Source organism: Parus major, chromosome 1A, assembly GCF_001522545.3.
Source record: "Parus major isolate Abel chromosome 1A, Parus_major1.1, whole genome shotgun sequence".
NCBI lineage: Eukaryota > Metazoa > Chordata > Aves > Passeriformes > Paridae > Parus > Parus major.
In genome coordinates, this window is record NC_031773.1 from 65,584,685 (window position 1) to 65,612,443 (window position 27,759).

The 27,759-nt window shown below is 37.1% G+C and overlaps 1 protein-coding gene across 11 annotated transcripts in view; it reads right to left on the reverse strand.

The window, feature by feature from the left end:
- Positions 1 to 27,759, reverse strand: part of PLEKHA5 (pleckstrin homology domain containing A5) — a 166,657-nt gene that overhangs the window by 7,679 nt on the left and 131,219 nt on the right. For 3 of the 11 annotated variants that reach the window (XM_019006719.2, XM_019006718.2, XM_015628345.2), the window contains exons 11-25: positions 26,602 to 26,721; positions 25,933 to 25,986; positions 19,586 to 19,666; positions 13,821 to 13,883; positions 13,169 to 13,249; positions 12,885 to 13,034; positions 11,388 to 11,489; positions 10,236 to 10,347; positions 9,920 to 9,966; positions 8,942 to 9,130; positions 8,309 to 8,426; positions 5,919 to 6,034; positions 4,419 to 4,628; positions 1,680 to 1,838; positions 354 to 475 (exon numbers count right to left, since the gene is read on the reverse strand). In XM_019006719.2, coding sequence (XP_018862264.1) covers positions 354 to 475; positions 1,680 to 1,838; positions 4,419 to 4,628; positions 5,919 to 6,034; positions 8,309 to 8,426; positions 8,942 to 9,130; positions 9,920 to 9,966; positions 10,236 to 10,347; positions 11,388 to 11,489; positions 12,885 to 13,034; positions 13,169 to 13,249; positions 13,821 to 13,883; positions 19,586 to 19,666; positions 25,933 to 25,986; positions 26,602 to 26,721 — 1,724 coding nt within the window. The remainder of the gene's footprint in view (positions 1 to 353; positions 476 to 1,679; positions 1,839 to 4,418; positions 4,629 to 5,918; positions 6,035 to 8,308; positions 8,427 to 8,941; positions 9,131 to 9,919; positions 9,967 to 10,235; positions 10,348 to 11,387; positions 11,490 to 12,884; positions 13,035 to 13,168; positions 13,250 to 13,820; positions 13,884 to 19,585; positions 19,667 to 25,932; positions 25,987 to 26,601; positions 26,722 to 27,759) is intronic. The other 8 variants (XM_019006715.2, XM_015628341.2, XM_019006720.2 and 5 more) reach the window with 5 other exon arrangements.

Here is a 27,759-nt window from a genome sequence, read left to right on the forward strand (position 1 = left end):
ATGGAAGTGTTGGCTGAAGTGTTCATCATAAACTGATACAAAGCTTGACCTTATTATTGAACTCATTATTATGGACATTATTAAACACATTTTGGAGGCCAAAACAAGGATTATGAATGCATTTTGCTTACAGCTGGGACAAGACTTGAAAATAAACATTGCTTCACCCACCAACTCCTCAGCTCTGAATCCCTGCAGCAGTTAAGCCCCTCACTAGATTTCCCTATATGTAAACCACTCAAAACCATATAAATAAATCTTTTCAGTATTTATGGCAATTCCTTGGTCCTTTCAGCTAATAAATACAACATGCAAGTTTAAAATAGCCTTTGAACATCTTGTTTGATTTTTACCTTATATCACCATCATGTGTTTCTTCCAATTTATTTTTCTTTTCTGCCTTCTCTTCATTACTCACTTCTTTTGAGTCAGATACAACATGTGCATCTGATAAAAGATCATCAGTTTTTGACAGCTATAAAAAAATTGAAATCATGAAACAAAAAGCTGTAACACACACTAAGTGGCAGATAAGAAATACAGTACCAGGAAACAGTTTTATTAACAGACAAATTTTGCCATCATGTATACTTAGTAACTCAGAATTACATAACTTAAGAAATTTTTATCAATACCATGCAGGTTAATAGAGTTATCCTAAAACTTATACCAGAGGCCATGGCAGGGTTTGACTTAATAACTTCCAGAACTTATCTGAACTCCTTGGATTGCAGCCTGCCTGTTTTTTCATGCTATCCCTCTCTTCACAATTCCAACAACAATTCCAGATGCTGCAATATTTTTTTGATAAGACTGAATGCTGCTCTTAAAGTCTGACTACACATAAACAATTTGAGTGTATTACATAATTTTCCTTTTGAAATATTTGCATATTTAACAAAGCAACAGTCTCTCAATAAGGAAGTATTTCTAACAGATAACAATATAAATTAGTTACTTGATTTTATACCATTCTCCATCAGATATATATTTAAAAACTAAATATAAAATAGGAAAACAAAAGGATGATTAAACAAAAGAATGATTAAATAGAAGAATGATTAACTAAGAATACAGAAGAAGAAAAAAACCTTTACACAATACTTTAAAAAAATATTAAACTATAAACAGGACATGATTATGCAGAAGCAACTCTAGTAATCCATTCTTCACAGTCAGTCTGTTTTTGCTGAGTGTTATGGGCACTTTAGTACCAGAAACACCAATGTAATTCCCTGCCAAGCTAATTGTTACAAACTATTTCAAGGCAGAAATCAAAGCAGTGACAAATATCTAAAAGTACAGGTACTGCCTACTTCCATACATGATTTGTTGTGTCAGCTTTGTTCTGCTTGCTATAAACTATTTGATGCACTACAGCCAACCAAAAATTCAGGGACATTAAATGGCTGTAAAATTACACTGGGGTAGCCTAAGCAATGAATATGTCAATGATTTTTATTTCAAGACCACATACAAGAAAATTCAATGTCTCAGCTACAGACAGATCCGAGAAAATTTTGTGATTCTCTATGGAATGTTGTATATCCAACAAGAAGTCTTAATCTTCCAAGCAAAAGGAACAGGCTCACTTTCCCAAACTCTGGTGTGTGTGTCTCAAAATACTTTGTTAGTGCAAGACAAGCTGATGAACAGTTTAATAAGGAATAGTTCTGTACCTCTTTAGTAAAACTTGAATTATGTTCTTGTTCTCCATCGTTTTTCAGTTGTGCTATTTCTTCTCCAGGACTTCCATTATTTTGTTTCAAATTATTTTCTCTACTGGTGTTCTCTAGCTCCTTCATGTTCCCCAATACTGTATCGTCCTTTTTCCGATTCTGTGGAACAAAATTGGTACGTGGACAAATTGTTACTGAAGTTATCACAGGCTCACTTCTGAGCCTTGTGCTGTCCTCTGACTGATTAAAATAAAAAATACTTGAAAAAAACTTAAACATAGATTGCAGTAAGGAAAATGGAAATCATTAAGGACTCGGAATTTTCTCATTTTAGTACCTTTCAAAACAGTTCAGCCTGTCTAACACTTCTTTGTCTGTAAGATTATTGTACTTTCTGCCCCCTCTTCCTCTCCAATGTCACCCTTATCTTCTGAAATTTCATTCACATTTAGCTCAGTCACAAATCAGCTTAGCAGCATTCTTACTTGCATTCATAAGTGCTGCTCTTTTTATAAAATAGCCTTTTCTTGTTTAAGAAAAAAAAAAAAAATCGATAAAAATCTGCTTTCGGCACAAAATTCACAGTGCACCTGCATGCACTTCCTCCAATTATCTTGGGTATTCTCCAAGCTCATGGTGTGAATTGATTTAATAGAGGACAACACAGTATCTGATAATGGCAGAGGATATTAATTACTTCTTAAAAAAACCAAAATCCACTGCTCAGAGGATAAGCTGATGTAAAAATTCTGAGGAAGAATGATAGAGGTGACTTAAGATTGTGCACTGTGAACATGATATTGGCAGACCCAAAGGGAGGCTCACTGAGAACTGGAACTGAGAAAAATAGGAGCCATGGAAGCAGTAAATCTCCAAGCTGAATTCCTGTGATCTAACACATGCACTCTATTAAGAGGAAATTCCACGTAAGTCAGTTCATAAATCAGTGTCTTTGCTCTCTTCAAGTGTGCACCCCTTATCACACACTTGTCCCAACAACAGTTGTGAAGCAACTTCCTTTTGTATGATGGTAATCACTTCAAAATTACACAGCAGGCCATTTATAAAACCCTTTTTCCCCTCCAATTCTTAAATAACCAAACCACAGTCGAAAAGACTTCCAGCAGTTAATGCCACTGCACCATTTTTCTAAAAATCAATAGACATAAAAACTGCTTTTAGAAATAAAAGCTATTACTCAGCATAATACCTCATCCTGGGGCTTTTAGCCAAATGGCATTCTGGAAGAATTAAAGTTGTGATAGAAAAAGTGACTTTGTAACATGGACTGTTAGCTAATTATTCAATAGAGAGACCTGACTTTATAAATTTCCTCTCTTCCCCACAGGTCTGGTTTTGCAGAGAAGACCGAGGAACAAGGTGCAAGGAACAGAACTGCTCTGAGTTCTGCCAGAGATTTGGCCCATTCCCCCAGGCTGGGCAGGCAGCCAGGTGTGACACAGGACTGCAGCTTCCTCTCCTGGAGGTATGGGATGATCCACAGGGAAAGGGTAAAGTTTAAACACCTCTGTAAGAACTCCTGAAGGAACCACCTGCAGAGCTTTGCTTTGCACGACCTCTTCTCGGGAAAGGCAGTGTGAGTCACAGAAGGGTCTGTAGGAACCCCCCTCACATACAGCATTCCTGATGTCAGCCCAAAAGCAGCTGCTCCACTGCAAAGGCTGAACTGGAATTTGGGGTATTCTGGGGATGCAGAGCTCTTGAAGAAAAAGTAACTTTTGTATAGTTCTGTAGCAGCTTGTCATGCTGAGAAAGGGAGAAAAAACAACCCAAAATGCGAAGCTAGAACATCTTTGGAAATACCTGATTTCCTGACACTGCAATATATTTAATATGCTTTTGGAAAATCAGATGTTTAAATGCCTACAAAACAAAAAAAAAAGTAAACATTTCCATACCAGTAGAAATGCAAATAAAAAAACCCCAAAACTGTCAGTAAACAGTGTGGTGTGAAAAAACAAATATTCCAGAAGATTAAAAACCTAAAGAAACTAAAATCCAACCAAAAATCCACTCCATGAAGCTACTAAAAAACAAAACTAACTTTAAATATTTAGAAAGTAGTAGGCTGCTTAATATCTGCTATCCTATATCTGGGTTTGGTTTGGGGTTTTGGGCTTTGGTTGTTTGTTTGGAGTTTTTTAGATTTATATTCAGAATAATATTTCCTGGTTAATGACAAGCATTTGTATCTTCCTCTTCTCTCCCCACCCTTTGCCCATGAATAAACTTTTCAGGCAAATACACAAGTTTAAGAATGAGTAAAAACAAAAGTGTGGGTTCTGTTTTAACGTGTTTATGGGCTCAAACACCACAGCAGAAGTGCACCACTTAGGAGCCCTGATCATAAATACACATTCCTACCTAAAAATGTTACAGATGTTTGAATACATTACACAGCAGAAAAATCAGCACTGACTTCATTTCAACATCAATGGAGTCATCATTCTCCCTGATCTTGTTTTCAGTCACAAACCTTGCAATTTCACATTGTTTGCTAAATTTGACCACACACCCCACCCTGTTACCAAACATCACACAGTGGGTGATCAAATGATGTGGATTTGATGTTTGTTTTCCAAGAAGGCAAAGAAGTGGCTCCCATTAGGTGTAAGCTTGGAGGCTGCCCTTTTGAGTCTGTGACTCTACAATTAGTCTCAAATAAAACTCCTTTGGTTTTTAACTGGACACATCAATTTTGACCACCGTGGGACCCACCTGTGCCAATTTGAATGGATTATCCCTGACATAGGACAAGTTCTGGGAAGGAGACTGGTCTGAAACACCAATAATATTGAGTCCTTTCCTCTTCTCCCTCAGACAAGCTTGTTGGTGTCTCTTTATTCTTTCCATCTGTTCCTCCACAGTCATTCGAGGCCGGGAGCCTTCTGCAAGGCACAGCTGCTCCACTGCACTCCTTGGTCTTTCCTTAAATGGAAGAAAAAATACATATGTGTTTCAAAAAAACTAAGATTTCTGACTGCTAACTTACCAGAATAGATCACCTAATGATTTACTGAAGAGCAGAAAAGTAGTGGGCAAATAAAGACCTCCTATGTATGTGAAAAAAAGCTACAAAATCCAATTATCAATACATGAACACTGAAATTCAAAATAAAAGGAAGGAATAATTGGCTTTTCTGAACAATAACATTACCATCACCAATGATAAACATTAAGAGAATGGGTAGGTGCTTACTCAAAGCCACCTTCTCAAGCTGAAACAATTTACCAGACATTATAAAACGGGCAAACACAAGATATTTGACTGAGACAGAAACATAATTGAAATGTAATGATCCAGGACATTTATACCAGTTGATCTAATAGTAATTTCTGCCTTTTTATTTCAAGAAAAACTACAGCTGGGCATCATTTAACTGCAAGTATGGGCTGAAACAAAGTGAATTTATTACCACTTAAAAACCTGTAATTGTAAGCATTATATTTTTTCCAAAACAACACCCATTTACCTGCTGTTTTCTTGAAATTCACCAGTTTCCAGGCAGATTTGTACTTTTTACAGCAGATAAAAATCGACTTCAGGCTAATCAGCTGCATTCAGTACATTTATAGTAACTGATTTCAGACATGAAAAGTGGGATTCTTTTTCCAGCCAATATCCTGGGAGCTCCTCTCTCCTCTCCCAGTCTTCTCACAACTTCTCCTCTACTATTTGTGCTGTTAACTATGGCAAAAGTTTTCCTCTCCTTTGTGTGAACTAATGTGTGTCATTCACCCAGAGAATACAGAACTGTCTAATCTGAATTTTCAGGTCTATTACCTGCATGCTGCTTACCACATCCTTTTTCTGTGGCTGCTTTAGCTATTTCCCAAACTCTTTGAGTATTGAAATAAATAAAAGCCTGTGATTGTTTTAAAGGGGCTGTTAAATTGCCAAACACAAGTGTTTGAAAGGTGCTTCATGTGCTTTCAACTCAAGCCTGAACTTCAGTAGATGAGCAGATTTATCACCATTTAGTTCTTGCCCAGTTTCAGTGTCTCCATGCAGTTTAACTTGCAGGGCATTTATAATTTTATCATTCTTCCTATAGCTGTCTTCATTAATCTAGTATATAATGCTTTTATAACAGTGATTTTTATGGCTTTTTGTTTGTTTTTTGGGTAAAGAAAATGAAAATAACTTCAACTTTTGGGGTAACTGTCAAACTTAAAAAATAAACACATCCAATGCTCAAAGGTTTTTTTTTAAAGTACCGTTCTTAGATCTATCTTCTTATTCTTCCTCAAAGTGACGTAGGATGCTATTGTTGAGGACTCTGGCGTTGGGGATTTGGTTCTGGGTGGTACAACTCCCACAGGGAAATGTGAGCCTGCAAAACAGCCAAGCAACATACTGAGTGCTGCCAAAAATGTTGATTTGTTTTCTAGAAAAGACACACCACCAGCCTTGGGAACTGTTCTTCAAAGGGCAGATTCAGAAAGTGGCACTGAGAGTTGATGGGTGAAGATGCTGAAGGTCCAGGATGGCCTCATTTGGGTGTGCACACCCATGCTCATGTCTGTGTGTGAATGAAATCACCCCTGAGCCTGGTCAGCTGGTGAGTGAAAACAGGAGCTGAGGATATTCTGCTATAAAGCAACAATTTGGGTCTGCTTTAGACATAAACAAGGATAAAACGCAGCAGAATTCCATTTTTTTTTAGTGTCACCCTTATGTACCACACAGGTCACAAATATTCCTCTGGTCTCATAGCTGACATTTCTCTTTAACTGCTGGTGTTTGAAAAGAGAGGGAAATGGCTGGCATGAGGAGTGCTCAGTACAGCAAAGTGCACAACCACCAGAAAAACCTTTATCAATTTCCTCTGAAATCATTTATTTTTAAAACCACCCTCAATAAGAAACTACCATCATTTAAGTATGACACCTAAAAAACAGCAAGATAGAAAAAAAGCTCAGAGATGAGCTGCCTTTAAATTTCTTTCCTTATCAGCTGAAAAACTTGAGACAGAATGGCACAAAAATGTTCTCTGTACCAGCAGAGAGCTGTGATGCCTTACACACTGTAGGAAACAATCAGAAATAGTTACATTTTCCTACTGCATGGGGATTGTTATTACCAAAGAAATGGCTGTTAGAAAATTCATATGCACAAATGATAAAACACAGCAATGATAAACAAGAGACTGAAGGGAATTCTGGAATATACAATCCTCCCACCGTTTGCTACCACTGCAGCTGTTCTGGTGCACACCTCTAAATGTTATTTATCTTAGAGGAATTTGCACTGTTGCTTTCCCTAACTGAGGACTGCCTTTCTACAAGTGGACATAGTAAAATAATTTCTGTCTTTGAGATAGAAAGCAGATTGGGGTGCTTAAAAACTGTTGGGTTGCTTTATATTGTCAGTGTAGATTTTCTTACTTTATCATCACTTCACCTCTTGACATAAATTACTGTGAATAATAAGAAACATCACAGGTCAATAAAACCTAGGCATGTTGTCAGAAAGACAAGGTTTTCAATTTAGGTCATTGATGATCAGCAAATCTCAGGATAAATAGTTCATTTTTTGCCACCAAATTAGCAGAAAGTTAATTATGTGCCTCAACGTTGGATCTCTGCAAACACCCCAGAGAATCTGAATTGACAAATTGTGTGTTAAGTGCAAGCTTAATTTTATCACAGGGCCATTCACATAGTTTATACCCAAATTGCATGCCAACCTTAGTTTTAAAAACCTCTGTGAGCATTCTGATCTTTGTATAATCAGAATTCTTGATAAAATTCTATGATCATTGCATCGGCCTGCTCTGTAAATGGTTAGTGAAAGCACCAAAACAGAAGGCAGTGATTTCTGCTGGAACTGGCAACATCAATCCTTAGGGTAAAAAAAAATAGCCAAGTTTAGGTACTTTTTCTCTCAAAGCTCTTAATATGGTTTCTGGGAGGTGCTAAAGCTGAGCATTTTCCTGAAGCCACCTTTAACAAACTATTCTGTGTGTTTTAACAAACAGAATTAAGAAGCACTTCCTGGTAAAAGACTCTACCAAGCAATTAGTAGCTTTTATGGGAGCTAGATGAAGAGAAGAATCTAAAGCATTTAGCAATTGCAAAGACCTTTATTGTCTGTACACTCCAAGGTCATGATCATTATTCCTATTATATCAGAGGACAGAAGGCAATTCAACAATTACAAGATTAAAAAAAAGAAAAAGACATTGTTTCCCTGCCTTATGAGAGCCTGAAAATTCTGTGGTGCTGCCTTTTTGGACGTTCCAGAGACATAACATCGGGAGCTTGATTCAAAAACTGAGTAATTGTTCAAGGGCAAGAACATAAAATGGGTAATTGTTCAAGGGAATGGTGTGTGGGGAATGTGAGTGATGTGATTAGACATGGTGTCAATAAGGATTTCAGGGTTGTTGGTGAGTGTAATGTTTGATTTTTCTGCGGTGTAATTGACTGAAATTTCTCTCGTCTTGTAATTAAATCATTATTTTATTGTGGAAGCTGTTCCATCAAACTGAGAAATGGACAGGCTGCAAAGACACAAACCATGAGGCAGCTTCTCTGCCACAGTTGAGCTCTGCATTCCTTGTGAAAAAGCTGAAGGGTTGGAAACACCATGCCTGGGGACAAACCTTTAGCAGAAGATTCTGATTCTGAAATTGGTTCTGTTTTTTCTTCACCATTTGACTCATCCACTTCTGCTACTGTAGTTAACTCGGGTTCGCTCTTATAAAGCCTATAATCAGGACCCTGAGGAACATCAAGGGATGTGGTAAATAAACAGGCACTTTGGTACAAGTATTTATGTCTTAAGACTCAAACCAATGGTTTTGTGATAACCCTGCTCTCACTTGTTCCACAGTTTCAGTGGAATGGCAGAAGTATTTTTTGGTAGTTAATTTGAGTAACAACATTTGCAGACAATCAGAAATTACAGGAGAAAATCACCATAAAAAGGCAGAGTTGTGGGTTTTTTTGTTTTTTTTCTGGAAACAAATTGGTATAAGCTTCAAAAACTGAGCCCAGAGTTTTTTAAAGAACTAGTGAGGGGAAGAATCTAAGCTTCTGAAATTTAAGTCTTAAGACATTTTATATAAGCACAGAACATATGACAGGAAAATGTGAAGAGCAAATGATGCAGCTATAAACAAAACCAAATAAAGTGAAACCATAACACAAAAGTAGCCAGATGAGTAAACAAAAATGGTGACTGTGCAAAGGAGGGAGGATGCTTCAAGAACAACGTGGCAGTTGAAGCCACTTACACAGTAAGATCCATTTCTCTGATATCCTTGAACTTGGTACATCTTCTTTTCTTCTGTCAGATGTACTGGGCCCCTGCTATAACAGAGCAAGGAGCTGCTATCACTGGGCAGAGGGGGGATTATGGGAGGATGCTCTGTAAAGTCATAGGACCGAGGGAGTGGAGGACGAGGTGGGACTACTTCCTCTTCCTAAAGATTGTAGAATAGTCACCTTATTTAGACGTGCGCACCTGGTACAGTCATTTATAACTTAAAAAGAAAAATATATTACCATGGCTACAGCAGCTATAGATTTTGCAGTTAAAGGGACAAATGTCAAATTTAACGCAAAAAAATATATAAATAAATCTAACACCTGCACTTTCTGTTGGACATGTACAAACTCTCTAAATCGTACTTTTAAAAATTAGATCCATTATCTTCTGAAAGAGTTTTACATAAATGAGACTTTTAGAAAGTTCTGTAAGCCAGATGTATATTGCATACACTTCAGATAACCATGACAATGTCCCTTTAAAACTGTAACTTCCAGCCAGATTTTCAGAGGAATTGAACATTTGGGAGCTCCCACAGTTTCACCTCTTCTTGTGGGTGCTCTGGCCATCTGAGAACCAGGCTCAATATCTGAATAAACATAGAAAGCAATGTATTTCTTCCCATGAAAAGTGTGATGGGTAGAAAACACATCCATAAATCAGGGTTTATATTTCTATGGTAAGAGCCTAGGGAGAGTAAAAGGTAAGAAATGGAAAAGAGAAACATACCAGTGAGAATACAGAGGCACAGTACAAATGAATGTTAGAACTGCTAGTGGAGATATCAGTCTTTAAAACTAGTTCATAACGCAGTGTTTTTATAGAAACATACTGAATATATCCTTCAGACAGCCTTAAAAGTATTCACAATAATGCTTTGTTTTTAACACAGCCATATTACAACTTCCAGAATGCTAAAATAGTAAATATGCTAAAACCATACCTCATTTTTATATTTAATAGAAGAAAAGGTCCTTGATACCATGATGCCTGTTTGGGGGGAGGGGGAAAGGCATAGGGAAAGAAAAAGACAAAAATGGTTTTCAGTAAACAGCTTTTAAAATATTTAAATATTTAAAATATTTAAAATAACCTGTTGCTATCAACTACATAGAGCATCAACTCGAAGCAGCATTTTCTTCATTATTTTCTTCATCATTATGCCATTAATTCAAACGTACAAAAGCAACAATGGAGCTTACACTTTAAAAATTTATATGATCCAATTTCATTTCCTATGTGACAAAACCATTGCTCACCTGCCTCAGAAGAGCTTCTTTGCTGTTTATGTTTAAGTAAACCCTCCATGACATCCTGAATTCTCCACAGCTCCTTCTGAATCTGGGCACGCTGTATCCCTGCTGATTCAGTCTGTCAGCAAATAAACAGCATACATGGCCAGTACATCAGAATATGTTGCAAGTGGAAAAAATAGAAAAGGGAGAACCTTTCTCTCTCTTTAGGTTACACTGCATATCCTTTCATACTGAAGGAAAATAAAATGCAGTAATGACAGACTCTTTCCCATGAAACATTCAAATATTGTCTGGAACAAAAAGTGTAAGGTTGGCTAATTTCATAATGCCTCAGTCAATCTGAGAGCAATCTGCCAATTCAAACTGCACTGCAAGAACAGAATTACATCTATGGTCTCCAAAGAAAATCCAAGCAGACTTTGCACAGGAGACCCATACACACCAATAAAAAAGGAACCATCACTTCCTACCCCAAAGCAGTTTTACACACAGTCCATCTGTGTGTAAAACCTATTTACATCCATGGGCACGCACACTGCAGGCCAATCAATGCAAGTTTTCCAGATTTTCTTTCCTTGTAACCTCATAACTACATAGAAAATCAACCCCTGGAGCAAAGAACCTGCAGTGCAGACCACACCCATCTGCCTATCCCAGAAAATCTGTGCACACCTCCATGTCACTGTGTGTGTCACAGAGAGCTCTCCTCAGGAATTCAGCAGCAGCACTTTCCTGTCCTGCACAGTGAGAACTACAATACACAGCAGAAGCCTTTCTTTGTAAGGCCTGAAGCAACACCTAGAGCATTTTCTGTAATAGCTTCTTTTAATAAAAAGATTTAACTTCGAAATATTCACTTAAGTGGAAGGATTTGTGTGAAGATAGGACTGCCAGAGCAATTAAGGTCTGAGAAAGCCACCCCATTTCTAACCCCCTCACTGAAACAAATAAAAGGAAGTTTCCAGATAAAGTAACACCAGCATTATAATGTAAAAAAAAAATAAAAAAAAATCTGAACACTTCTTCAGAACTTAAAAGGTAGAAAAAGAAATTTAAAGTTTCTAAGTTAGTTCACCATTTGTCCCCCTTTTTTCATTTGTATAGTTTTAAAACCCATAAAACAAAGTGAATTGAATGTTAAGATCTTTGCCACACCTGAATTTCTCCAAGCCGATCGAGCTGCTCTTGCATATGGTTCCTTGTTACAGTTACATCATATTCCAATTTATCATATTCTCTCCAAGCTCTTTCCAGCTCCTAAGTATATAACAAATGTAAAGAATTACGGATGCACATTCAGTTAAAAAAATTAAAAAGACAAAATAAAGTATTTTTTCTTTTTCCAGTAGCATGAAACTTCAGGAAGTAACACATAGACAGATACAAGCAATAAATAAATAGATACATAATTTAGAGAATGCAATGTTTAAACAGCCTTTTGATTTACTAATGATACTGAATGAAATTCAAACAAACAGCATTTTGTCTTTTCACTAACAAAAAAGACAGGCAAGGGCAAATTCTTCAGAAAACGCCTTTATAGTCAGCAGGCCTGTGGATCTTAAGCTGTCTTTCCAGCGAGGCAGAAAAGCCAGAGAAATGGATGCAAATTTGTCTCTTTTATCACCCAGAACACACATGTGTGAGTGCACAGCATGTGTGTGCACAGGCAATGCATTATGCAGGGGAAATGTAACTCATCCTGCAAGGCTGCCAGGGAGTGCCCCAGGCCTGCCAACACACCACTGCTTCACATATGTGCAACTGCAAACACCACAAGGAAAAGGTGAAAAAAGAAAAATGATTCTCCTTTGAGGTCAGCCCCACCGTCTCGCTTTTGCCGCCCACATCAAGCCATTTACTCATTTAGAATAAATTAAAAAGTTAATGAGGGAAAGTGTATCTTGAGGATTTCCTTCCCCCTGGTTCACTTTTCTGTGTCCAACCAATTCCTTCCACAACAGTCCAACGTTCTGACTACAACCAGGATTTCAGGGCAGACATGGCATCAGTTTTTACCACAGCTATCCCCTCAAATTTCACACATTTTTGGATATATCTATCTGTAAGTAGGCAAAAATGATTCGTTGTCATTTCAGCACAGAAATCATCACAAAGTGGAAAAGGACAACAAACAGCAATTTCCTTCCTATCCCCTTTTTTTGTTTTAAAGACTTTTTGGAAGTGCACAATTTGAAAGATCTTTTAAATGTAATGTCCCACTTCTAAGAGAGACTGTGGCAGTCCTGCAGCTGCTTTTGCTTAAAATAAGTCAAATAAAGTTTGTGCTTGACACTATTTTGCCATCACTTGAAATAGTCTATTTGCATTATTTACTTCCTCTGTTATCAATTTCTCGTATTTCAAAGATGGTAATTACCACACCAATTAAGTCAGTATGCACCCATTAAAAAAAAGAAAGTTAAAAAAAAATTAAAAAATTAAAAGAAAATAAATTAGAGAAAGACCACTCAATGGATGCAGTGAAAAGATCACTTTCCATCCACCTTTGACAAAAACACAAGCAAGTAAAAGACAACAGAGTTTTTGTTGGGATGCAGTAAAAAATTAAGCAAAACCAATGGAATTAGGAACATGCACATCATCATTTCACACTCCATTAAGTTTTGCAGGAAAGAAGGTGGTACTCACTGCAGTGGCTCGGGATACTTCCCGACAAGTGCTGAGCAGTCCGTTCTGCAAGTCATCTCTCTGCAACACTACATTTTGTATGGCTGCTGGGTTATCTGCATTCATTTCTATCTCCTGACTTGCTGATAGCAAAGCTTGCTCAAGCGTGTACTATTGTAATAAAAAGAATTATTTTTAATGTTCTGCATCATTGGGCTGATTTTCGTTTTATTTCAGCTATCAATGTTCTGATAATAAGCATGTAAAATAACATCCACTTTAGGTAATAAATACAATTGTCCTACTTTCTCCTTGTGTAGCTGTTGAAGCTTCTCCTCCAGTGCTTGCACAACTTTATCCTGTTCACATAAACGGCTAAGCTTAGCCTAGTACAGAACAGAAAATAACCACAATTAGCATTTTGTTATTTACATCTTCAGTAATCTAAATCTAACTTGATCAAATCATTACACAAATCTACAGAAAATGTTATTAAAGTAAGAATTCTAAAATTATGCAGGCATCAGTCTTGCATTTTCAAATTACTTAAGAAACCCTCCTAAGAAACCATCAAGTGCTATTATAACTTGAAGCAGCATGGCTCAACACATAGAATTCATGATTCTAGAGCTAAATCTTTACAACTTAATAATAGGGATTAGATTCCATTTTAATTTACATATTGCTTAGTATTGCAAAGACAATTTCATACATTCACAGTCCCATGGTTTTTCAGGTGATTGTATCAAATAGTTAAAATTTCAGCCTAAAATGTACTATTTCCTGCAAGTTAGAAGCTTATTACAGAGACATGTCCCTCTATATCATGATGCAATTTCTGGTGGCAATCACCTGTATGAAGTGGGTTTCAAACCCAAAAGCCAAGAGGAAAATTATTATCAAAATAAAGAGACAAATACCAACACTTACAAGGAAGAAGGAATACAAATGACTTACATCAATGTCCAGCTCTTCAGTTCTATATTTGTATAGTGTACCCCTACATTCTTCTTGTGTTAACTATAAGGAAGAATAATATTGCCATAAAACAACTTAGTTGGACTGTGAAAATGAAAATTACTGTTCAGCTTAAGAGTTTTAACACAGATATCAGCTTGTGCTCGAGAGGTAAACCTGCCACATTGAACAATACATATTTAGCCAATATACATTAATGAGGGTAAATAAATGGAATGTCAAGCAGACTGTCAGTAGAGTTGCATTAAATTAACAGGCTGTTTCTAATGCAAACTGGAGTTTCAAAGATGTACAACCCAATCAAACATGGATTATGTAGGAGGATGAAATTGCCAGAGTACATCTAAATAAAGATGCATCACTGTGTCTAAGTTTTGTTATGTGAATTCTACATACAGGGGGATCATTCTACTCTGAATTAACCATTCCAGGCTCACTGAGGTCAGCTGTTTCATCAGCAGGATGATCTGATGTGAAGCCAGAACCAGAGCAGAATGACCTAAGTTTACAACATGTATGTAAATAACTCGTTAGAGATACGTCCAGTAAGGGCCACCACTTTTCATATGGATTTTTCATAATGCATTTCCTACTTTTTCATAGGATTTCCTCCCCTCCAAACAAAGCATTATCAGAAATCCCACAAATGGAAGCTCTTCTATTTTATCTCTGGACTTGGGTAAACTTGTCTCCTTATGCTAGTCAGAATGCAAAGTACCTCAAACTACTTTCATGCAACTCCTCACATTAAGTTCTTAACTTTTTCAATCTGTTACTGACCAATAACAAGATTCAAAATATTTTACAAGAAAAAATATTTTACACCCCATTTTAGAGTGAACTGTCACATGCAGTAACTACTTACTATCCCTATACAGGAGCTAAGGACATAACACTATCAACCTTAATATTCTATTAATTAAAATTAAATTATGTTGTATGTACAGAGTCCCAACAGAGATGCTTTCCTTCCATGTGTCTGTCATAATTAGGTTATTTTGACTTAACAGTACAATAAAAACTACTGAAACACAAGTCCATGGTAAGGGACACTTATAAAAAAAAGAACTAGGGAAGGTTCATGAGACAAGCATTCCAAACATGAAATAAATCTTCAACACACTAAAGTGTTTCATTTCACGATATTATGTCCACATACCTCATGCAAATGTACCTGGTGACAATTTAGAAGTATGAATAGTGTATTAAAAACACACAGTAACTTTGTTTGAAATGGACATTTTGAAATGAATGCTGGAATATGAAAAAAGCCACAGCACTTTTGCACCTCATGAATGTCACACAAATTAAGATATCTATATAAACTCCCACTACCGTAGAGTTGTGTTGTTTTACTGTTGATTTTATCACAATGAGAGAAAAATGAGGAATGGAAATATTTAAATAAAACTCATAAACATGGCCAAATGTCTTTAACTGACAGAGGAAACCTAGTTATATTTCACAACAGGAAGACTTTACAGAAGGAAGATTATCCCCTATTAGATAAATACACCTTTCCAAGTCACTGCTCAGCATTTTATGTGGCTTGGCTGGAAAAATATATTGCATTTCCAAGCCATTATTTTTTTTTATACTTTTTTAAAAAGGAAGACATTTATTTTTTTGTCATTTCAACCTTAATTATAGCCAAGTTTAAAACAGTTTGCCAATTCAGCATCCCTACCCCTCTGTACCTCCTGAAAGGAATATATCTTAAGTATTCAGAAAAGGAAAACAGATTTTCAAAGAACACTCTGGCTGTGCTAATTCTTCTTATTAAAATCCCATCACACTTTTCAAATTGCTACCAACTTCTTGCTTTGGTCAGCAGTACCAGTTCCACACAACAGGCTCTGCTGGAGAGCCACTTCATTTTAGCATCTCCACTGCACCATTCTGCACAGACTTAGCACAAAAAGTCCCCCAAATAATCTGAATAACTTAATCCATCTCTGACAGAACAGCAGCTCCGCTTCTCACAGCACATCAATAAATCCGCTCAAGGCGAGAAAGGCGGAATGCGATCGCATCCTGCTGGAATGACAGGAGGAACTGCAGCAGACAAAACGCAATTACACATTTCAGGCAAGGTTAACAGCCTCATAACCCTGGAAAACGCCTTAGAAGAGCTCCAATGACCGAGTTATCAAAATGTACTTTGTGTCACGTTCCACAAACGCCTTTCTTGCCAAATCGTTCCTACAAAGCCTTTGCCAGGGCAGCAACTCCAGAGCAAGAGTGCCATCTACTGAACCAGTGACAGGAGCTGCTGCTGGCCTCCCTTTCCATTTGCCTCTTTAAACACACCAAAATCCACTCTTTTAACACAGGGAAAGGCACCTAAACCCTCCCAGTCACGAGGGAGCAGCACCCTGAGACCTACAAATAGAAATGACCATTTTTGAAAGGCAAACTGCACATGCAGAGTTTGGCCAAACGTGTATCCTGCAGGTGAAGGAGTAACATGACCTTAACTGAACCTCCCTCCTGGGTCAGAAATCATCTGTCATCAACTGTGCAGTGCCCACCTCTGCCACACACCAGCACCAGATGGTTCCCAGAAAGGGAGAGATCCCCCTCCTAGGCTGGACACCCTAAGATCTTGCTGAGACACAAGTGGTTGAAGCTATTTAAGTAGCTGATATTAAAAACATTAAAGTGACAGCATTATTTCATTGCTTTGTAAGCTGTTTTCCGTCTCCTCTAACTGTTTTGATTCAATAAATATCTAGGGGGATGTTTCACACCCCAAAAGCACGATATGCAGGATACTGCACTTAGGAAATTAGGAACACAGGACAACCTAGAACATTTTGTTGTTGAGCACAAGATTAAAATCAAGACTTCCAAGAGGCTCTTTTGTTTACTTCTTGCTTTTTAAAATACTTTTTGCTATCAGGAAGCAGGGCAAACGGGCATTTAGCCCCATTAAGCAAGGTTCTCCTCTAATTTTGAATTCTGTGACATAAAACACTTCAAATACAAATTGAAAAGACAAGATTTTTAGCTCAGACATAATCACCTTGTGTTCGTAACAAAACCTGAAATATCTCAAAATCTAACATGAAGAGCAGTTTAAATGTATGCAGCTCCTATAACAATAATAATAAGCCATAAGCAAAACCTCCCCATCCTTACAGGAACAAAAAACTTAAGGGTGATTTTTCTGTGTTTTTCATGTGTTAATAACAATTATCCATGGCAAGACCTGGATGTCAGCTTGTTGCACTCAGATTTTAATTTTTCCTCCTTAAGGGAACTCACACATATAAGAGGAACTGAGGAAAATTTTGCTTTTGTGAAGTCAGCCTGTAGTGCTTTAGAGAAAAAGACTAGAGAACAAGATTAACATTCCTCATCTAGTATTAAAAAGAAGCTAAAAAGCCCAAACCAAGGTAAAAATGGGTTTAGTCCATAAAAATCCCTTTTTCCTTGTCTCTACATATGGAATAATTTCCCTGACTTGTACTGGTGAATTTATAGCACAGTCTGCAGAGCAGACTGATGTAAGCCAAGTGATTTAAATAACTCTGAAGATGTAACAAATCACAAACAAAAGTGCCTTATAAATAACACATTTGAAATAGTAGATGTTTTTGCTGTTTTACTAGAGAGCCATTAATCATTACAAAAAGGAAGCAAGACAAATTAAATACAAACTTTTCTTGCTTTCCTTTGCTTAACTCTAAATGAGCTCAGACATAAAATTGAACTGAATAAACTGAAGCTGAGAAAGATCCTTTTCTTTATCCACAGGAATGGTTGCAGTCATCACAAACTACTTTAGCATCCTGACAACAAAAGAAGTTTCAGTCACTTGCACAGAGGCTTCTCCTAATTACTTACATGTCTTTAAAACTGCAGCAGGAAAGATGACTGTTGAACCAATTTATTTTATTTGAATAAAAAAAATTATACGTTGCTTAGGCTGTAAATAAGTTGCCAGAATTTTAAACAGGCTGGTTTTGCATTACAAAAGTTTAGAAGACTATTTAGGCAGTGAAATTCTGAGTGCATTTTCAGCCTGTCCTGAAAGTCAGTTAATGCAACATCTCATACAGGAAAATTTTATCCACGAAAGCAGAAGATGTTGTTACTCTTTTGCAGCTTCTGCAGAAACCTTCCACAAACACTGTGACCTGGAGAGACCACATCTCTAGTGGCAGCAGGTTATCCAGTCCTCACAACCTGTTAGAGTCTCTGTTTCTCTGACAAGGATGTCCAAAAAGGTGTTTATTCAGTGTCAGATGGGAAGCAGCAGCTGTGCCTGCAAGGTGAAGGCAGACACTGCAGCTGACAGCAGAGCTTTGTCAGGGCAGCACTTGGGAATTTATTGGTGTCCCCAAAGGCAGGAGCAGATTAGCCCAGGCACAGCTATAGCTCAAATATGTCTATTTAATAAGCTTGGGCTAGTTTCCCCTGATGCATCTAAAACACCTCTGCTCATTATATACCTATTGATTTGTCCTACACACTCTATCACATAAAACTGACTTGGTTTGAAAAAATTCTGACGGTCAGGTTTCTTAAAAAAATTACAAAAAAACCCCAAAAATTCATTTAGGGCTCGAGGGCACCTTACTCCTCTCACTGCCCTCCACATAGTTCCTCCAGGTTCCATGTTAAAGCTCCTGTTTTGCATGTGGGAGCACAAACTGGATGGTCATGAAATCAGTCACTCACAACCCAACCTCCTCTGGAAAGCTGAGATTTGTTTTGGCAACATTTCTGGATGGGAAACAAACCCAGGATGTGGAGCTGACTTCAAAAAAAAAAATGAAACATGCGATTAGGCTGCAGCATTTTTTAGAAACATGGTAATAATAAACACGTTTTACATGGCAGAACATCTCCTTTTCTCCAAACTATGCAACCTTTATGCGTAATTTTGGCTGACAGGGGCATAAATGTAAATGCAAGGGAACTGGCCAGATCCTCCCCTGTGAGAACAACACCTTCATTGTAGTTGGGGCAGGAAACTTCTTAAACATCCCCTGGCATGACAGGGGCTATTCAGTTCAGCCCCAGAACCTGTAGGACACTGTGGTGCCAACGAGAGGGATTGGCCATGCTCATAAGTTAGTGCAGGTCTCAACTGACAGACAATATTTCCATTCACATTTCTGATTCTTCTTCCATCTTACCATTGCCAACCAGCACTAGGTACTCTGTAAGTGTGCACAGTAAAGTCTGCTGTGACTTTATGAACAGACACTGCCTTTTGGATTTACAGGCCCCAGATCAAAGTAATTTTGATCCTTTCTTTCTTCAGTGGCTAAAGGCTTGGTAGGTGCAAACAAAAACTTGTAAATCCACTTCCTAGAACAAAACAAAATTGCCAGAAATGACCAGGTAAACACCACTCACATGCTTTTGTAGTGGTCAAAAGAAAGAAGCACCTTTGAACACTAATTGCAGAGAATCATGCTAAGACAAATGTTGGAAGCTTATTGGAAGTTTCATGAATTTACTGGACGCCTGCATAAAGCACCAACTAATTAAATTGTCTAGACAGAAAGAAGCTATTCAAAAGTGTACACTGAATACTAAACAACAAAAACGCAGCGGAAGCCATGCTAACGATATTGCAGCGTCTCAGGAAGCATGGATGACTTGTGGGTTTCCAAAGCAAAGAAGAGAAACACCAATGTCATGAATAAATCTGAGGAACAACCAAAACTGTCACTAAGGAAAAGTCTCGCAGATGATAAAGCAATTTCATTCACTATCCAAGACCTTACTTGATGGTACAGTTGCGGTCTTAGCGCCGAGTTCTCAATCATAGTGTGAACCATGGTGATTAAAGGTTCATTCTCTTTCATCTATTTCAAATCAGGAGGAGCATACAGCAAACATCAGTTTACAGCATGGCTAGATTTGAAAGACGACACTGTAAAATATAGCCTCTACTTTAATTCTTTCTAATAATGCAGTAGATTACATTTTAACCCATGCTTTTTATATATTCCATCATTCAGTAATATCAACATCTGAAAAAGTTTAATAGTATCAAACAAATATATCAAAAATAACATAAATGCTCAACACCAATGTAATATTTATTCACCAACACTCTCCCTTTTTAAAAAAAAAAAACAAACTCAAAATAAGTTTGACTTTGCATGGTATTGAAATGAAAAGGAATATTGGATTTTGCAGCAGGAACACTCAAACCTTTATTGGAAAACCTTATAAATTATAGATTTAATAACTAAGTGTACATTAAAAAGATATAAGCATTCCCAGCCTGTGAATAGACTTATTTCCACGTATCACAAAATGCCTTTATATACTACACTGATTTATATCCTTTGGACCTTTGAATCATTGCCTGTTGCACTTATCCACCCCCATACACAGGAGTGAAACTATTTTGGAACCAGACATTTTCTATAACGATCAGTATTTATTGTTAAGCATGCAGATGTCAAATCAGGTATTATATTACACATTGCATACATTTAGGGTTTCAGAAAAGTATGCAACGCAGAAAAAATGGTGAGATTTTGGTTTTAAAAAGGAGACTTTCCTAATAATAAGGGGAAAATTATGAAAACAGGTGGTTTTCTTCTCCAAAAGAAAACTGAGAAGTCACTTAATGAACAATTCTCCTCCTATTTTTGCTGGAAACTTTAGGATCTGTTGGAAACTTCAGCAATACCTGCTTCAGGTATGGTTACACAGCCTGTGTGAAGGAGCATTTATGATCTTTCACATTGCATTTATGTGTAAACATATATATATATAAATATATATGTGCACTCTCCAATAATTTGCATAGCACGGTTTTCTTTCATAAATGGAAATGTAACAGAATGAGTTTTTGATATCTTCCAGTATTTCTTGCCCCAAATTATTTAGGGAAAAAACCTAACTCGTACATTTGGAGCAATATTTTTTTCAACTTATGGTAAGCAATTCTTTTCCTTGTCGTAGATAAAGAACCTTTTTGTTGTTGTTGTTGTTTTTTATCCATTGCAAAGTCTGATCAGCTGGTAAGTTAATTAGCCAATAAAAGGTACCTTAAGAAGGCTCTGTTTGTTCAAGGCAGGGAAAAAACCTGAAATAAGCAGCCCCTAGCATTTACTCAATTATCTCCAGTACAGGTAAATAGAAAACCAGAACTGACACAAGAAGTTGTTCTCCCTCAACATTGAATTTTTTTTTTTCCAGAGTGGTGATACTAAAAGAGATCGCGATAGGAAGAGCAACAATAAGACCCAAAGCCAAGCAATCTAACTACAGCCAACTGATAAATTAAGAAATGAAAAATTTCTCTGAGGCTCAAATATTTTATTAGGAACATAAAGGTTTGTATGAATTTTTATTATCAGGATTTCAGCTGCTTCATACACTCTAGCTAATAACTTTCTACAGTATTTCGAATTTTTATTTTCTGACCAATAACAGACAATGCCAGAATTAATTTCTGTTGAACTGTTCAAAGTTTGTTTAAACCCAGATTAGAAAACAAGCAATGTGTATTTGCTCAAAAGACATTGTGAAGTGATGTTTGGTCTTCTCAAAGCTCCACCTTTGATTTACAGGAGTTCTTCCAACCGTTTTTACTACTACTGATGCTTAATCAAGCTTATCAAACCCTGTTTGCAGTTATATCCAGGAAAGCCACAGTTCATGAAGCCCTTATGGAACAAAGATCAAAAAGCAGGCAATTGGTAAAGCAATGCCAATCAAAGAGCCTGTGGGGCAGTCAAATACAACCAGGCTTTTTCCCCTTTGGGATCAATGTTTCCAAAAAAATATTGTGGCATGTAAGTATTGAGGACTTTGGATCCTGAGGGAGCAGCTGTGTGTCATAAACCTTCCAAAAGCTAAAGCTAGTGCACAAATAAATCAGAGTTACCTGGGACACAGTGGCAAGTCCCATGCTTTAAAAGAGGACCTGTTTTGTGGTCTTCAAGCATTATAATAAAATAATTATTATTAATTATTAAAACTGAATCTGGACACTATTCACATGTCATAAATGGCTCAAGGAAAAATAATGTCTTGCTCATGAGAGGCAAGCCTTGGTTTTCACTTGTTAAAAAAAGAAAAAAAAAAGTTTTTTACAATAAAGGACAGATTTTAGACCTTCCATGCAACATTAGAAGTGTTACACTCAGAGATTCTCTCCAATCAGGAAAGTCACAAAAATTTGAATTAATATCTCCATAAGCAAACCAAAGTGTGAACTGCCACACAGCAACAAACCCAAATAAAATACTGCCAAAAAACCCAAATAAAATACAGCAGTCTTGGCTTTACCACCTCTTATTTCAAGTAAATAACTCTTTCTCTGAAAAAGTGATGTTTCATCTTTCCTCTTTTTTTTGTACTGAGATAGTATAAAAAAAAAGCAAATAAATCCCCTATCTCCTTGACATGTGAACTGCATGAACTTTATTTCTGAGTGGGTATTTTATGTTTTAAACTGGAAAGCCAGGCTGTCAACAGCTTTTCTCTTCCTGCCTTTTCCTAGATTCCACTTTTGGTAGGAAATTGCTGACATTTGGGTGTGTTCTAGAGAGGTGGCAGCAATCAGCTGGGACAGCTTGCCTACTAGGACTGGTGACCTCACTGCTGAGGTGACACTGTAAATTTTGGGTGACAAAAGACTCAGATTAACTGTTTGATCCTTTCCCTCTCAAACTCCCAGAGGGAAAAAGCAGCAACAGGACCTGACAAAGCTTTTCTCCCACCTTCCCTCTGCTCTTTAATCCTCTCTCCCAGAAAGAAGGAAAGGAGGAAGCACTTCTCCCACCTTGCAGTCTTTTTTCACCCTAGACTCCCTGTCCTTGAGCCTTCCTTCTTCCTTTGAGGAAAAAAGTAAAAAAAGGGCTGGGTCAGCCACTTAACCTTTTCCAGATAACTTGAAAAATACAAATAAAAGTAGTATCCTCTAAGCTGCTAACACAGGACATAAAATTTTAGGCTGAAACACAAGACACCATGTCAACTCCATTCAAACCTCCTTGTACTATTTCAGCCTTCCTTAATTTACTACTTGTACCCAGAGCCACTTTCAAAACCTCAGAAAAAGGAAGATGATGAAGAAAAAATAGAAGCAAAACACCAAGATAGTGAGTATGTTGGCTGTGAGACCTTCACTTCTTTGTTTGACAACTTCTTGTTCAAGTTCTGTTTATTTTTAGGCACACTTTGAAAGTGGAAAGAAACTAAAAATTAAAGTCCCAGCAGAATTATTTTAACTCCTATACATCTAAACTATTTGCATAAATAGCTATTTCAAAACACTGTAAAAAAACAGAAAAAAGAATAAATTAAATTAAATTTAGTAAAGTTTCTACTGTGACCAACGGGCCTGGGATAGGGAGTTTTATTCAAATAAGCTCAATAGTAAAGGATTTTTCAGCCAAATGAAATATTATGACTATCAATACTATCAATATAAAATTCAGAAGTGTACTAGAAGACTGGTGTGCTGGAATTCTTGATAATAACAGAAAGGTTCAAGTGGGACCATCTGCAATGGTTTTATTTGTAAAGGAGAAAAAAACATGTCTAGCTTTTTCTTGGGAAAAAACCCAACCTTACATCATGTTTTGGATACTCTTTTTGTAATTACTGGGTACAAATAAAGTAAGGCAACAGCTGGCTTGCATTTAGCAGCACACAGTAAGTGATTCTTTAAAATCTGATAATGCAGAAGGCTGAGATCCTGTGTGTACTCAGTGTCCCATGCTGGCAAACAAACCATCATTGCCTAGGGCTGCTATTTGTGTCCAGAACTGCTTCCCAAATTGCACCTGAATCTCTCTCCCAACTCTGCAATTCTGGACCCAGCAGAGTGGTTTGAAAAGAAAAAGGGACAACCATTTATTTGGCCATAAGACATCAAAGAAATCATATGGCTGGGTAGATCTGTGTGCCAAGTCTTTTTTTCTCCCTCTCCCTCTGAACTCCAACAACAACAACAAAAATTCTGAAAGCATAGTATGAAACCATCAGAAAGTGTAACATGAGAATTTCTAAGCATCGCCAAAGGAAACAGCAGTACAAAAACAAAAGATGATTTCAAAGGGGAGATTGAATGCTCTTGATTCTTGACAAGAAAACCACCTAATCAGCAGCCAGCTTACTGCAACAGAATATAAGTTACTTTCCCTGCACAGGACTTTTAGTCTGCCTGAAAAGTCACCTGTGCAACCTTGGAACAAACTTACTATTTATTGTTTAAGGTACTGAACCCTTTGTGACCAAGGTGAGAACTGAAGATACAGGGACTGGAGTGTGCTATAAGCAAAGCAGGTTTTGACACTATCTGCAGAGATTAAATACAAGTGGAAATACCTAATTTAAGTACACAGGACATTTAAAATCCAGAGAGGGTAAGTGATTCTGCACACTGGTTACAGATGTTGGTAACAAGAAAAGCCTCAATCACACTGAAAGAAGTTTTGTTTTTTTTATGCTTTCCAAAAAGGGAAATTGATATTTGGCAAAGTAATGAAAAGCTACAAATGTGGTACCACCCTAGAAGCAGTGGTACTTGAAGCAAAAAGACTCTCAGGGAGATTTATTCCTGACAGGTAGATGACAGTATTACAAAAGAAGAGAAATTAGTATTCCAACCCGCTCTTCCATGATTTTGTGATTACGTATTTTGTGATTAATATATTTTAGACTTGATTTCTATGTTGTACTCATTCCTTGCATCTCAGATATGGCACAACTCTAAGACTAACACACTTTCCTAAGTTAATGCTTACCACATCATATTTCTAAATTTTATCTAGTGCAAGTGAAAGGAAAATAATTTTTACTATTTTGCATCTTGTACACAGACAATTCCCCCCATTTAATCCTGTCCATCAGACTCATAAGCTTGGCTAACCAAGCAATAACAACACTTTTACACTTCACACTGACAGTTATCTTTTCTTGACAATGAATTACACTGCTGAAGACAGAATCAATCCCTTATTCCAAAACATTATAGACTGGAAATATTTGAGTTGGATGAAATATTTTGGTTTAATTCAGCAAGCAGTATGGCCCTACTGTTTTGGACCTCCTGCAGCCCCTTAAATAAAACAATACAGAGATGTTTAGAAATGTGCTGCTATCAAACTGAATTGGTCACAATTCCCACCCTGTTTTCATAACAGGAAAATAAAGTCACTGGGTGAACCAAGCCCTAGTGAGTGTGTATTGTGTGTCTCTGTGCACAGCTGGAGTTATTCATAACTCACTGAAACCCCAGCAGAGGAACATGTAGAATATAAAAATTCTAACAGTCAGTTTTATGTCAAAGGCTCAAAAGTTTCATTGAAAGACAGATTATTACAAATAGTGTTTTTTATATTTCTGACCAATGGTCATCCAGTTGGTTACTTTAATTCTAAGTACTCATGACTGTCTTTTATAGCTGCTAGGAGAAAAAAAAAATCCACTTCAAAACTTTTCAAACACAACTTGTACAGAAATCCCATTTGGTCATGCAACAAGGCTATAAAGAGAGGTATGTGATATTGCAATTCTTCACTTGACAATTCTGTTAGTGAAGACAGAACTGTACCCTCACTCCATAAGATACCAGAAATTGGAAAGAATTAAAATCTTAATCTTATATAAATCCTTCAGAATGAACTGAGAAAAATAAGAAAAGGAGTCATGTTATCATTTGTTTAAAATATTTCTTCATGTCTGACCTCCTCTTCATTTAATGTCCCATAGAAACTCTTCTTAAAAAACCAAAATTCTCGGAAGTATCCATTTTTTATAAACTGCATGTGTGTCATATGAGCTTGGAAACATATTAGGGCTGGTTACAGAAGGTAAAATGCTACAGTTAGTGTTATTATGAAAAGGAAATTAGGAACGTATTTAGAACAGAAAAATGAGTTGGTGATTGGCTACTGTTTTCTGGCAAATTTTAAACTGAGGGATTTTTTTTTCCCATAACAGCTCTAATTTCTGATCAATTAAGATATTTTATGCTGTGGGCATCATCCAGCTTCATAAAAAGCACTGAAAATCCTTCTCCCCAAATATTTCCAGCTTTGATAGGAGCAGGCAAAAAGCATTAAGAAATATAAATGCACAAGTAAATTGCAAATCCCACCTGGTGATCCAAATATATGGCATTCCTTTGAAGGTGATGTGAAAGAATCTCATTCTAGCAGGCAGCAGTCAGAGGGGAAAAGGAAAAGGACAGAAGGCGCAGAATGCATGAAAAGAGCTTTAAAGGATGTAAACTAGACAGTGATAGACAGCTCTGTTTTATGGAGAAATATAATGCTGTTTTTAAATGCCTTTTTCTGGCAAACTGTTAACAAGTTTTGAGCCCGACACAGAAATGATGAAAGTTTGCTATGAATCAGACCATCAATGAGCTACTACATTTCAATTTTTTGTTTACATATAAAATACAGTAAGCTTATGTAAATGTCCACCACACAGGCAACTATGAACCCTTTGACAAATCCATGTTTTAAACATGTCCTGCTTTTCACAGACATATTCCCAATAAGATGGTATCTGATAGGAGGCTGTATAAAAAACAGATTAATCTCAATTTTGTTTGAAAGAACCAACAATTTTGACTTGGCTTATTCCAGAAAGTAAAGCCTCAAAGGGTTGATAGCAGAACGCCTCACACACACAAAGGATTAATGTTACTCTATTCTACTCGCACGTGGAGTGAGAAAACTTTGCACAAAGCAAACTTTGATTAATGAATGACTCTGGGTTAGTGAGGATGGAGCATGACACACATTGCTGGATAGCTGACCTTTGGGCTGCTGGCCTCAAGCTTTAGCTGCATGAGCTGTGCTAGTGTGTGCTCCCGGATACTACTCAGCTCCGCCTGCTGCCGTCTCAGCTTTATGAGCAGCAGCGTCAGCTCCTCCGGCTGAAGGAGCGCCGTGTGAGAAGCCAAAGAGTAGAGAAAAGGTTAATTGGTACTCCAAATAACACTACAGTAAAATAAGGCACACCTTATAAAAGGTTTATTTCCTAAGTAAAGTGAGGCGCGCCTGCCGAGCGCCTTACAGAAACTCTGGTAGCGATACAACACGAGAGACACCGTTTTCCCCAAATGAACACTTCCAAATATAAAATGAAGGGTTAGCTTTTGACTGCTCAAACCAGCAAATGCCATAAATGTCAAACATTCTGTATCAAGGACAAAAATAATTGAGGATTTTGCAGGACAAAGTCTGTGCAGTCGTCAAACTTTTCCTGATGTGCATATCAAATTGATGATATTGACTTGAGACACAATTCCAGTCCTCAGGATGTCATTACCTGTACAGGGGCAGCCATTTCAACTTGGTGAAAGAGTCAAAACATGCTCTCAAGAAAATGCAGTTTTAAAAATAATTCTTCAAATGTATGCATTGAAATTGAGATGAAAAAATGATGACAAACCCATGTTAACTGAACTACCTCAGAAATAATCACCTCTCACAAAATAAATCTGCACAAGCATGACAAAAATAATTTTCCATCCCACCTTTTACATGTCTGAGGCTGCTGGTTATTTAATTGCTTTACTTTTATGATATAAATATATATACAATATAGCCTTAGAAAGGGATGAAGAATCACATTTAAGACCCAAGATTATATGTGTTATGGAAATAAAGTCCAGCTCAAATGGGCATTTGTCAGGTAATTCCACACACATCAGCTTAGGTCAGTTTGGGAACTCTACCTGAACCATTCCTGGGAACTATTTCTATTAGCAATACCTCAAAGAAAACAAACCACTAAACATCACAAGTATTTTTGTTACATTCCTGTTTGCTTCTGTTTCTTACACTTCTCCAGAAGTCAGCCTTACAAGAGGTTAAGCATTCATCCAGCGTTTTGACTTTCTCACAGGCCCTGCGAGCTAAACAAAGCCCAAACACGAAAACCTCCTAAACCCCTGCTTGCTCTCCCCCAC